This window comes from Cyprinodon tularosa, unplaced genomic scaffold, assembly GCF_016077235.1.
Source record: "Cyprinodon tularosa strain WSP-4 unplaced genomic scaffold, ASM1607723v1 ctg162, whole genome shotgun sequence".
In the NCBI taxonomy this organism is placed as follows: Eukaryota; Metazoa; Chordata; class Actinopteri; order Cyprinodontiformes; family Cyprinodontidae; genus Cyprinodon; species Cyprinodon tularosa.
In genome coordinates this window covers 521,528-533,912 of record NW_024038460.1, presented here as the reverse complement: position 1 = coordinate 533,912, position 12,385 = coordinate 521,528, and the positions used below count along the sequence as shown (strand labels likewise).

The window sequence follows — 12,385 nt, the reverse complement described above, 5'->3', positions numbered from 1 at the left end:
TTTCAATTTTTATTTCAATTCAGAATTCTGACTTTAATCTCAGAATTCTGACTTTAATCTCAGAATTCTAACTTTTTCTCAGAATTCTGACTTTAATCTCAGAATTCTGACTTTTTTCTCAGAATTCTGACTTTAATCTCAGAATTCTGACTTTTTTTCTCAGAATTCTGACTTTAATCTCAGAATTCTGACTTTTTTCTCAGAATTCTGACTTTTTTCTCAGAATTCTGACTTTAATCTCAGAATTCTGACTTTTTTCTCATAATTCTGACTTTTTCTAAGAATTCAGACTCTTTTCTCAGAATTCTGACTTTTTTCTCAGAATTCTGACTTACTCTCAGAATTCGGGATCTTAATGTAGATGGGCACCATGAAGGAAGAGATGTGGGAGCACTCAGCTTCACTGACATAGATGTGAGTTGTTGAGAGATCCAGTGACACATTGGTGGAAAATGACGGAAGTAGGCAACTTTTTATGTGCCCGAGGGGTCCCCTCATTAATGGAGGAGCAGAAGGTCATTAAAACAAGAGAGCTAGTCTCTAAAACAGACATGGCTATGGCTTGATGCTAACATGTTTGTTAGCTGTCAGAATTCTGAGAAAAAAGTCAGAATTCTGAGAAAAAAGTCAGAATTCTGAGATTAAAGTCAGAATTCTGACTTTTTTTCCAATACTAAATTGAAATAAAATTTTAAAATCAGTAAACTTTTTTTTTTTCAGTGGCCTTAATCATCTTCCGTATATAGAGGATAAAAATGTTGCAGAATAAAATTATAAATTTCAATTAACAGAAATGGTCTATAAATAATTGTTTGTTTTTCACCAATAGGAATAGTAGGTTGAAGACGGAACAACATCCTAGTAGCTGTGTTATGGTGTTGGGAAATTGTCTCTTCTTGGAAAAGGTTGACATTAACATTAGTATATGATGGAGCCAGCTTTATAGATTAGCAGGCACAGGCTACCAGCTGGGAAACAGTGCAGACTAAGAAAAGGCACTGGATCCCACAGGAGTTAAACTTGTATTTATCACCTTTAATGTTACTATAAAGTTATAGCCATGATTTATGGTGGAGGTTATTTTAAAAATAAAAATGTCTCTAATATAGGTTGTTTTTATTAAGCACAGACAGAAGGAGGTTAAATCATGTTATTATTTATACATCATGTGCATTGTTACTTTATTAGCCAGATTAGAGAGCGTAGAAGGCCTTCCTTCACATTGTGGATGTCACTGTGCGTACGGAGGTCATCTAATCAGGACAGCCTTCGTGTCTTTAGGAATACACAGGATATGGGCACATCTTGGAGCCGGACTGATAGAGGAGAGCTATCTGTAATCCTTGGGCATGGATGGCGTGTCAGTTTCTGATACGGACAGCTAAGCATCCACCTGATCCAACACATAGACTCATGAGCTATAAGAAGGAGAAGATGACCTTGTTCGGGGCTAAGTCTTTGCCGGACGCTCACGGACGTGATTTTTGAGCCCACAGCTGTGCAAGCTCCAAGCATTTTCTCTGTTCTGTAACGACCTGATCTGGAATAAACTCTGTTACTTTTTCACTCCTGTTTTTATAGTCCTTTTTATATGGTTTTACCCAGTTTGAGTTAAGAGTAATAAATAACTTGCTCCCAGGAAAAGAACCGTGAGGAAGCCCCTGAGGCGCAACGGCTTTTTAGGGGACATAACTGCCTCATTTAACAATCAGTTACAACATTAGGGGTAGAAAACCTTTTTGTCTCTGTAGAAAAATCCTTTAATTAACGAGAGATAAAGTGTCAGGAATAAAATATTATCAGCTAGCTTGTTCCAAAGTAGATTAAGGGGCAGATGGTCTCTATACAGCCCTCCAGGCCGCCTGCACATAAAAAACAGATTATAGTTGTTTTTATGAATAAGCAATAATGTTGTTTTTATGTTTAACCCAATTAAATAAACTTTCCTGAACCAAGCGCTATTGTCTCCAAGTCCTTCCTGAAGTTGCAACTCATGAAAAATGATAAATTATGTTATTTTAGGCTGCCATGATTAAAATATTTTTAAAAACTGGTCATCACTTGGCTGGGGTGGAAATCTCCCTCCCGGGTCTGGGGTCCGTTTCTTCCTGGGGGTTAGGCTTAGCTTTGGAGAATAATGGAGAGCCATCCAGGACTGAAGCAGCAAGGATCATTGACCTTGGTCAAACAAAGGAGAGGTAAAGTACCCTAAAAGAAAGGAACATCAAAGAAAACAATATCAAGAAAGAAAGAACCCTTTTCTAAATCATTTATAGCTGAATACATTTGTCGTTAACTAGAGGAGCTTTTTATACAGCTGAGAACTAGAATGGAGAAAACTGCATTTCATGGAATTACAGCAAAATATGTGCAACAGGATGCGCTGTATGAGTAATTTTTGTTTTACTGGCACTTGCCTCCTAAGCCAGGGATTGTGGGTTCGAGTCCCATCTGGGGTAAATATGGAAGTTTGCAGAATACATGAGAACATCAACTTCTACTAATTGTCCTATGGAAGAACCTTAGGGCACAGGGTTTTAATCCCACAGCCTGCACTTTTTGAAAAAAATACCCTTATCCCCACACAGCTCCCCAAGGGAAGGGTTAAGTGCCCTTGCCCCTTTTGCTGCTGTGTACTTGGGACAATGTAATGACAATAAAAAAAGGCATTAAAGACTGTTTTAAGTTTTCAGTTTGTAAATGCAAAAACATTAAATTCAGTCTTTAATGAACTTTTAAAGATCCAATAAAGGCTCCAATAATCAGAAACAGGCTTTAAATGATTTCTACTTAAGTGCAGAATGAAATAATCCAGCTTTGAAGATTTTTGTTTTTAAACTAGTGAAGTTAAAAGCTGAATTGAACTTTGTAAACCTCTGTAGAAATTGAGATTAAAACATATTGTTTTGTAAATAAAAAAAATAAATAAAAAAAATTGACTATTTAAAACTAAAAAATAAATAATGCTCTGCTCTTGTATAACTATTTTAGCTGTATATTTTTTAAAACATTATTTTTAGACAGCATTTTTCATACACAGTAGACAAACGGTACAAAAAAATGTTTTATTTTAATATTTGAAGTGAAAATTTTGCATTTATGTTATTCTTGTGACAAATATATATATATATTTTTTTATTTATCTATCTGATGGAGGCGGTTTTCCTACGGTCCTTGAACGCAGCCCCGGTCGTTTTGGAATGACGTGTCAGAAAGCCCCGGAAGCTGTCAGTGACTCCAAGATGGCCTACCAGACTCTGCAGCAGGAATATCTACAGATTCCTGTTGTCACCAGAGCTTACACCACGGCCTGCGTCCTCACCACCGCTGCAGTGGTAAGACCAACCCGAACAGAACCGAACCGAGTCAGTCAGTCAGTCGGTCAGGGGTTTCCTGGGTTCCTCTCAGCCTCCAGCTGTTCTGTTACACATCCGATTCTTAGCTGCTCATTCAGGAAGTTAGCTTCATGTTTCATGATATTCCGAGCTGGGAACAAAACATGTCCATTTAACCCGGTCATAAATGTAGTCAGAGATTATAATCTGTCTTTATTTGTCTGAAAATGTTGAGGGAACCTGTCTGCTCAGTCACAGACTGCCCCTGAACGCACCATCAGATGTTTGGACATCAGGTCAGACCTGGACAAATAAACTGAATCTTCTGGAGCTTCACCTCCAGTTTTTGCTCCTTTAAATATGTCTTTACTATTTGAATTCCTTCTGGGTGGAAATTATGGATCAGATCCTGATGGTGACCTAAATGGTGTTGGTTTCTGTTTCTTCTGCTTTTCATTCTCTTCTAAGTTTAGCTCTGGAGACATTCCTGACCACATTCCCAAGGTCCCAATAAGCAGAGTTCCTATAAAGACTGAAAAAATCTGATCCGAGTGTATTCCAGATCTGAGAAATATAGAAAAGGATCTATCTACTGATCCATGTAGCCTTCCTTGCTAGATTATCCAGGATCTCTGATAACATCTGTAGTACCTATAAAAATGGCTTTAAGTTCTGATTATTTATAATAACATTTTATTTTCTGTTTTTTTTTTTTTGCAGCAACTGGAGATCATCACACCGTTCCAGCTCTACTTTAACCCCGATCTGATTCTGAAGAATTACCAGGTGCTAAATCCAAATAGATTGTCTACACCAGGCATCCCTAAAGTCAGTCCCTGAGGGCCGCTGTCCTGCAGGTTTTAGAGGTTTCCCTTCTTTAGCACAGATGATTATGATGCTCGCAGTTCAGCAAAAGCCTGTTAATCAGCTTTTAATTAAAATTAGCTGCGCTGGAGCAGAGAAACCTCTAAAACCTGCAGGACAGCAGCCCTCGAGTACAGACTTTGGGGATGCCTGGCTTACACCTTAATATATACCTAAACTTTTCTATTAAACTAGTGTAAAATTACTGCAACTGAAGGATTTTTCTCCTTTTTTTTTTCCAGGTATGGCGACTCATCACCAACTTCCTGTTTTTCGGTCCAGTTGGCTTCAATTTCCTGTTCAACATGATCTTTCTGTATCCTTCTGGTTTGCATGTTTCTGTTTCACAGAGCCAGATGTTTCTGCATGCTCAGAGGCAGCAGGGGGGGACATAAAGCAGGGGGGTGGTTATTATCGTATGAAAGTGATGCTGGACCACAGTCTGTGCCGTTTTTCTTTAACCGCCTGTTTTCAGGTACAGATACTGCCGGATGCTGGAGGAGGGCTCTTTCAGGGGCCGAACGGCTGACTTTGTCTTCATGTTCCTGTTTGGTGGCCTCCTCATGACCGTATCCTTACCGCTGATTTCACACATTTAGGAGCTTTTAAGAGAAAGAAAACGATGAACTAAGGTTGAGAGGAAAGTAGGGTTCAGATCTAAATTTAATAAAGGTTTCTGCTGGAGGTTTCTTCCTGTTAAAAAGGAGTTTTTCCTCTCCACTGTCGCAACAAGCATGCTTAGTGTTTTCCTTAGATAGAAAACTTTGAATCAATCTGACTGGATGATCTGGTGAACTGGAAAGTGCCTTGAGATGAGATGTGTTGTGAATTGGCGCTATAGATTAAACTAAATTGAAATTATCTCCTGCAGAGATAAAAGCCCCATTTACACTACCCTATGAAAACCGATCTGTGCCGAGCTTCGTTCCTTAGAAACATTTACAAACCACGCTAGCAGAGTTCTCACCTCCTAGTGGCGATCTACGGTACTTCTGCTCTCTAGATAAAAACAATCAAATCAACATGGCAGCATCCGTAACGTTCAAGAAGTTCACGGAGAGTCAGGCAATAAAGGCAGCCTTTGGTGAATTTACTTAAAGGAGAAGTTCGTTTTTTTACACTTTAAGCCCATTTTCTGTAGTGTCCAGGATGAAATCGAATGATCGACACCAAAAGTTTGACAATTGCTCCTGTCTCTGCTTTTTGGCTCATTTAGAATCACCCCCTGGCTGCTTTAGAATGGCTAGCATAGAGCATGTCCGATAATGTCCTTAAAACAACCTTAAACGTTCTTTTTTTAAAATATGCTACTCACCGTGTCGTCAGCGCTGTTCAATGACGTTCCAAAAAAAGTTTCGTGAAGAAAAAACGTTCCTGTAGTGTTTCATTTAGCATTTTGTAAATCCCATTGAGTTCTGTTGGAATAGTCAATATTCCCCTGCCACCGGAAACGGAAATGGGGCCTGTTTACACAGTTGTAGTCTTTTCGCTTCACTCTGTGTACTCCGATGTCGAGAATCAAGAATCCACCTTTCGTATTCCATTTTCAGAGTTTTTTAAAGTGTTTAACAGAGATGTTAGCACCTCGACGTCGGAGTACACCGAGTGAAGCGAAAAGACTACAACTGTGTAAACAGGCCCCATTTCCGTTTCCGGTGGCAGGGGAATATTGACTATTCCAACAGAACTCAATGGGATTTACAAAATGCTAAATAAAACACTACAGGAACGTTTTTTCTTTACGAAACTTTTTTTGGAACGTCATTGAACAGCGCTGACGACCCGGTGAGTAGCATATTTAAAAAAAAGAACGTTTAAGGTTGTTTTAAGGACATTATCGGACATGCACTATGCAAGCCATTCTAAAGCAGCCAGGGGGGGATTCTAAATGAGCCAAAAAGCAGAGACAGGACCAATTGTCAAAATTTTGGTGTCGATCATTCGATTTCATCCTGGACACTACAGAAAATGGGCTAAAAGTGTTAAAAACCGAACTTCTCCTTTAACAGATTCGGCTTTTGGGAAGTGGATACGACAAACGATAGACTTATCAGGGCTTACAGATGCAGGAAACAATGACAGACGTTCAGGTTCATCACACTGCTAAGCAGAATCATTACTGGAAATTGTTTGGTACCGTAGGGAAACCGATATTTTTATAAATGTCTGAAATTTCCTGATTACGGAGGCTGACTGTAAGGAGATGACGCGGTCTGCTCATGCGCTCTTTGCTATCTGAAAACTGAGCTAGAACTGAACTGAGCCCGACTGATGAACTAGTACCATGTCAGCACGGTTTGGTTGTGTCTTGCATGGTCCGGTTCAGTTGTGCGTGTCATTTACACTCAATATTTATCTCAGTTACTGTGCTTGGACCAATCTAGGCACGGTTTAAATAAAGTGGTATAAATGGGGCTAAAGTTTACCTTAAAAAATACCGTAAGTGAGAGTGAATCCTTCACCAGATGTCAAACAGATCTTCGGCATGTTTGTGAGCCTCGTCTTCCTCGGCCAGGCCTTCACCATCATGCTCGTCTACATCTGGAGCCGAAGGAACCCAAACGTTCGCATGAACTTCTTCGGCCTCCTTAACTTCCAGGCTCCCTTCCTGCCCTGGGTGCTGATGGGATTCTCACTCCTGCTGGGAAACTCCATCATCATCGACCTTTTAGGTCCGTTTTACTCCCAACTGCTGCCAGGATGAGGAGAACTTAGGATGGGAGGAATGACGGTTGCTTTGATTGTTCTTTATTTACAGGCATCGCTGTCGGTCATGTGTATTACTTCCTGGAGGACGTGTTTCCCAACCAACCAGGAGGAGGACGGTGGCTCAAGACTCCATCAATCATGTAAGTCTGTGTTTTTTAGCCCAATTAGCTAAATGCTCATTTAAAGGGCAAAACTACAACTTTTCTTTCAATTCATTTTTAAAAACTAGTTTAAAAACTGAAAAAAGCTAATACCAATAGAGTGGTGCAGAATATGATTAATTTAACTGAAAATAAAATGTATAATATATAAAAAATTGCTTTTAATATATATATAAAAATACATAAATATAACTTCTAATAATCTGCACCAATGGGGGTAGTAGGTTGAAGTCCCTTGAGATGGAGCTGTGGCGTTGCCAGATCATGTGAGCTATATGGAAGGTTTGAGAGATTGCTTTTTCTCTGGATTACATTTCTCAGATTTAAGCCAAAAAAAATGATCAAAATAAGGATGAACGGCGTTCCAGCTTTTCAGCATTGGTGCCGATTTACAGTCGTAGCCATTCAAGCCATCCCCTATAATTCCTTTTTAAAGATCAATCTTTGTACTAAAAGATTATTTCTGCTATGATTTGTGGACATTAAGATCTAAGAGAAGCGACATCTCCTGGTCAGACCCTGTAATTGAGTGAAAGGGTGCAGTTAGAGTAAAAAAAAACAATATGCAAGTCCATAAGAAGGCCAGTGGCTGGAAGTTGGAGGGGATTTTGCTGCCATTCGGCTGATTTTTCACTGAGAACGGCCTTTTTAAATGGCTGCTACTGTATGGAAGCAAAGAGGCTCAGAAGCTGCATGGAGGTTGCTGCTTCTTACTGAAAAGTTAAATGTTTGCATTACCAGATTAGCCAGCAGGCAGGTAAACGGTATAGAATGAGAGCGGCTGAGCTCGAGTGCGCCCCTCACTGGCCGGGAGGACTTAAACTTGTAGCGGCCGCCTTTAATCCATGTTCACTTGATTACTTTTCAGATATTATACAGATAAATATATTCAGTTTCTCTCTTCATTCCATTCCTTACTTCTTACTTTCATAATGAAATTTTATTTTAATCTATATTAAATGAAAATACTTTTGTTTCATTGTTTTATATTTTTATGCCTTAATTTGTTTATCAACATCTCTAAGTTTATTATAACTATAATTTCTTTACTTGGATCATTTTATTACATTTTTTGTTTTATTTTACTTAATTTTACTTATTTTATTCAATTCTTCTATTAATAAAAAAATCCTTTTTGTTCTGAATTAAAGAAGCTGAAGATTTCAGTGAATAAATTGAGTTCAAATTAAATTATATTGATGCATTTAAGTTTGATTTTAATTACTGTTTTTGTTACATTAATTTATAACATGTTTTAAGTAATTCTGTAAAAGATTCATGTTTGATAATCTCTTAATACATTCAGGAAATACGTATATACCCTGAAATGGAAATAGCACTTTATTAGTATTAGTAATGTGGATGATAGAATTAAATATTCTAATTTTCCAAGTTATTCTTGGATAAAAATTGTGAATTAAGAAAATATCTCAGAGCTTCTGAAATGATTAATTAAGTTTGAATTAAACATCAATATCTCAGACCTCAAATAAAACCAGGAGAAACAGAATAGTTCGATTTTTTTTATTTTTTTCTGAACTAATTGAATCCTTTTAGCTGCAGAGAGCAGATTTGTTCTTCTTCTTCTTCTTCTACTCCTTCTTCTTCTTCTTCTACTCCTTCTTCTTCTTCTTCTACTCCTTCTTCTTCTTCTTCTTCTACTCCTTCTTCTTCTTCTTCTTCTTCTTCTACTCCTTCTTCTTCTTCTTCTACTCCTTCTTCTTCTTCTTCTTCTACTCCTTCTTCTTCTTCTTCTACTCCTTCTTCTTCTTCTTCTACTCCTTCTTCTTCTTCTTCTACTCCTTCTTCTTCTTCTACTCCTTCTTCTTCTTCTACTCCTTCTTCTTCTTCTTCTACTCCTTCTTCTTCTTCTTCTACTCCTTCTTCTTCTTCTTCTACTCCTTCTACTCCTTCTTCTTCTTCTTCTTCTTCTTCTTCTACTCCTTCTTCTTCTTCTTCTACTCCTTCTTCTTCTTCTTCTACTCCTTCTTCTTCTTCTTCTACTCCTTCTTCTTCTTCTTCTACTCCTTCTACTCCTTCTTCTACTCCTTCTACTCCTTCTTCTTCTTCTACTCCTTCTTCTTCTTCTTCTTCTACTCCTTCTTCTTCTTCTTCTTCTACTCCTTCTTCTTCTTCTTCTTCTACTCCTTCTTCTTCTTCTACTCCTTCTTCTTCTTCTTCTTCTACTCCTTCTTCTTCTTCTTCTTCTTCTACTCCTTCTTCTTCTTCTTCTTCTACTCCTTCTACTCCTTCTTCTTCTTCTTCTTCTACTCCTTCTTCTTCTTCTTCTACTCCTTCTTCTTCTTCTTCTTCTCCTCTGTAATGATTTTGTTTTACAACCTTAGCAGTTGGAATGACGTCTCCCTGTTTGGTTTAAACATGCAAACACTTCTCAAATAAGTGGGGGAAGAAGGACAAGAGACGTCATATTATTTTTACCTGCGGGGAGAGCATCAGAGATGGCATCAGTTATGATCTCCCACCGCTCTGATGCACCTCTGCTGTCTTCCTCGCGCTTTATTGAAAAAGGGAGTCACTAGTTCCAACAGATCACACTGTAACTCTAAAGGAATGTGTGGGGAGTAAGTTGCAGCATGATATAGTGTGAAACACATAGATTTCTTCATCCAGACTGCAACCTTGAGTTAAACACATGAAAAATATTCAGTTCACAATACTTTCACAAGAGTCTGCTAAAGATATTAGAAAGAAGAAACAAGGTTAATACAGGATAAGATTAAACAAAATGAAATGTCTCCAACACTGATAATCGTCTCCTCCTGGTGAACTGAATCAGTCCAGTTTTATCCCAGAATCAGGGAGTCAGGTCAGCATCCTGCCCAAACAGCAGGGAGTTGATAAAGTCTGAGCTGTTTCAAAGAGTCTCAAAAACCCCAAACTGAAGGTTTGTGTTCATACACAAATTTGTATTTATACCTTCCTCCTTCAGAGGAAGGTATAAATACAGCTTCAGATGGATGCGCCATCGCAGGGGAGACTAGCTTTGTGATGTAAGCTATATATTACGGTTCACAAAATCCACGGTTCGGTTCAGTTCACGGTTTCGTGGTCACGGTTTTCGGTTCGGTATCTGTTGATTGTTAGCATGACATGTTGGTCGTGTTTAGGGGTGTGGGAAATAATCGTTTTGGCGATATATCGTGATATTCGGCTGCCCAATATAATATCGATCTTTCACTTCTTAGTATCGATTTTCAAAAAAAAAATGGTTACATAAAACATTGATGGGATAATGGGCTACCTCTGCACCACCACTCTGGCAGAGAGCGCTGTGGAGCCCTTTAACTGTGCGTGCAGCACCAAATCTGTATTTGAGGCAGTCACAGTGGAAGAAAACCCCAAACAACATGGATAATAATACCTAATCAATATTTTCTGATGAAAATATACAGCACTTGCTGTTTAATCTCATCATTTGATTTTGATAGCTGGGGAAAATATGGCAATATATTGTGATACTGCAATATCGTGATATCGTATCGTGACCCAAGTATCGCAACATGTATCGAATCGCAACACTCTTGCCAATACTCACCTCTAGTCATGTTGCTGTTAGCATAAACAAAACTAGTTGCGCAATGCTTGCACACTGTTGCACTTTTATCCACAGCTTTCTTTCTGCCGTCATCGTAGGTCACTCTAAATGCAAAGTGGTCCCATACAGCAGACCTATAAAGTGCTGCTGGCGCGTCTTCCAACTCTTTCCCAAGTTCCTTCCCACTCGCCATACCCACACAATTCTCCACAACAATTGATTTTTTTCTGCTACACCCGGCTACGCTGCTTCGCTTCTTCTTCTTCTTGTTTACTACTGGTGGTTGGCTTTGGTCGCAGTACCGCCACCTTCTGCTCTGGAGTGTAATCGCTTCGCCTATGAGAAAAAGGAGCAGCGCATTAACCAAACCGAGACAGTCGAACCGAACGGTTTTCATAAACCGTTCCATCCCTACTCTGTATGGTATTATCGGATAGATTGTTGGAATTCGACTTGTCAAACGTTTTCTCCCCTCCAGAGGACAAAATGAAGTAAATTGTCTTGGGTGTTTGAGTTTTGTCTTTACAGAATTTTACCATTTTGAGCCCCAATGCTAGCTAACGTGTCGATGTTAGAACAACTTGCCTGATGTTTCAGCACATTCATGAAAGCTGTGGGTGAAAACTTATGACAGCATTACGCTTTGCTGCGCCTGGTTCCATCCATCCCATCCACTATCATTTCCGGGGTCATAGATGGGACTGGAGTTCCAGTAGTCAATGGACGAGAGGCGGGGTACAGCCTGGACCTGTTGCCAGTCCATCGCAGGCCACATCGCCTAGTTTAATTGCTTTAAACCAAATGGAAATGCTTTTAAATCAGCATTTCCTTTTTTTTTTTACTTTTCTATTTGCTTAAAATTTGCATTTCAGTTTGATGGAAACACGGCGTTTGTTGTCCAGCCTGTCAGTATAGTTGGACATCCTTGTCTTGGTAGGTTTGTTAGTCCATTGATCAGAACTCTGGGAGACGTTCAAAGTTTGGGATATTGTTCTAAAACCCATCTACTGGGTTCCCTGGTCCTCAGGATGCTCTGAGGCCAGACAGAGACCAGAACAGCTGCCGTTTCCTGGAGGTTGGTCCCCTGACTGGATTTCATTTAGGGGATCAGTGTAAAGGGGCTGAATATAAAAAAGATTTTAATGTTTATTTGGTGAAATGTGTCTATTTTAATTAGAAGTTTCTACCATGAAACAATTTACTGCTTCAGGAAACTGAGGACTTTGGTTTTATGGTTCTGAACTCTTTAACTCCTCCTGCAGAAAGATGCTGTTCGACACTCCGGAGGAAGACGCCAACTACAACCCTCTACCAGAGGACCGACCCGGAGGCTTCGCCTGGGGGGAGGGTCAGCGGCTCGGAGGGTAGATGTCCCCCCTCCCCCCGCAGGTGTCGGGTGGCCTTCGTGGACCTTCCCTCAGAGAGACGAGGGGGACCAACGTGCTCTTTGTTTTCGACGTGTTCTGTTTAGTTCCGGGTGAAGAATGCCAAACAGCCTGGACTGCTTTGAAGGAAACGGTTCTCTTGTTCGTGATTTTGGGCTTAAATCATTTTCAGAAACTCTTCTCGATCCCAAGTCGTCTCTCCGTGGCCCATTTTTAGAAGAACCGGAGCTTCGGACTTCAGATAAACTTTGGACAATGAGCCTGTTTGGTTCACATGATGTTTGTCTTTCGTCTCAGTAACATACTGATGTGTAACATATTAAAAAAAATGGAAAAAAATGAGAACATTTAAATATAAAACAGAATTTATCCTAA

General features: G+C 39.4%; 1 protein-coding gene across 1 annotated transcript; it reads left to right on the top strand.

Annotated features, from left to right (window-relative positions):
* Nucleotides 1-3,183: 3,183 nt before the first annotated feature.
* Nucleotides 3,184-12,385, top strand: derl2 (derlin 2). Its single transcript, XM_038280677.1, has 7 exons — nucleotides 3,184-3,335; nucleotides 4,056-4,121; nucleotides 4,442-4,515; nucleotides 4,675-4,768; nucleotides 6,676-6,871; nucleotides 6,958-7,048; nucleotides 11,888-12,385. The coding sequence occupies exons 1-7, from the start codon at nucleotides 3,201-3,203 to the stop codon at nucleotides 11,991-11,993; spliced, it is 762 nt and encodes a 253-aa protein (XP_038136605.1). The 5' UTR covers nucleotides 3,184-3,200; the 3' UTR covers nucleotides 11,994-12,385.

Excerpts from the sequence above, each read along its gene's own strand:
- derl2 (XM_038280677.1), top strand. The coding sequence starts at position 3,201 with ATGACGTGTCAGAAAGCCCCGGAAGCTGTCAGTGACTCCAAGATGGCC. Across the intron at positions 4,516-4,674 it reads CTGTTCAACATGATCTTTCT|GTACAGATACTGCCGGATGC; the intron begins GTATCCTTCTGG and ends GCCTGTTTTCAG. Across the intron at positions 4,769-6,675 it reads TTGGTGGCCTCCTCATGACC|ATCTTCGGCATGTTTGTGAG; the intron begins GTATCCTTACCG and ends GATGTCAAACAG.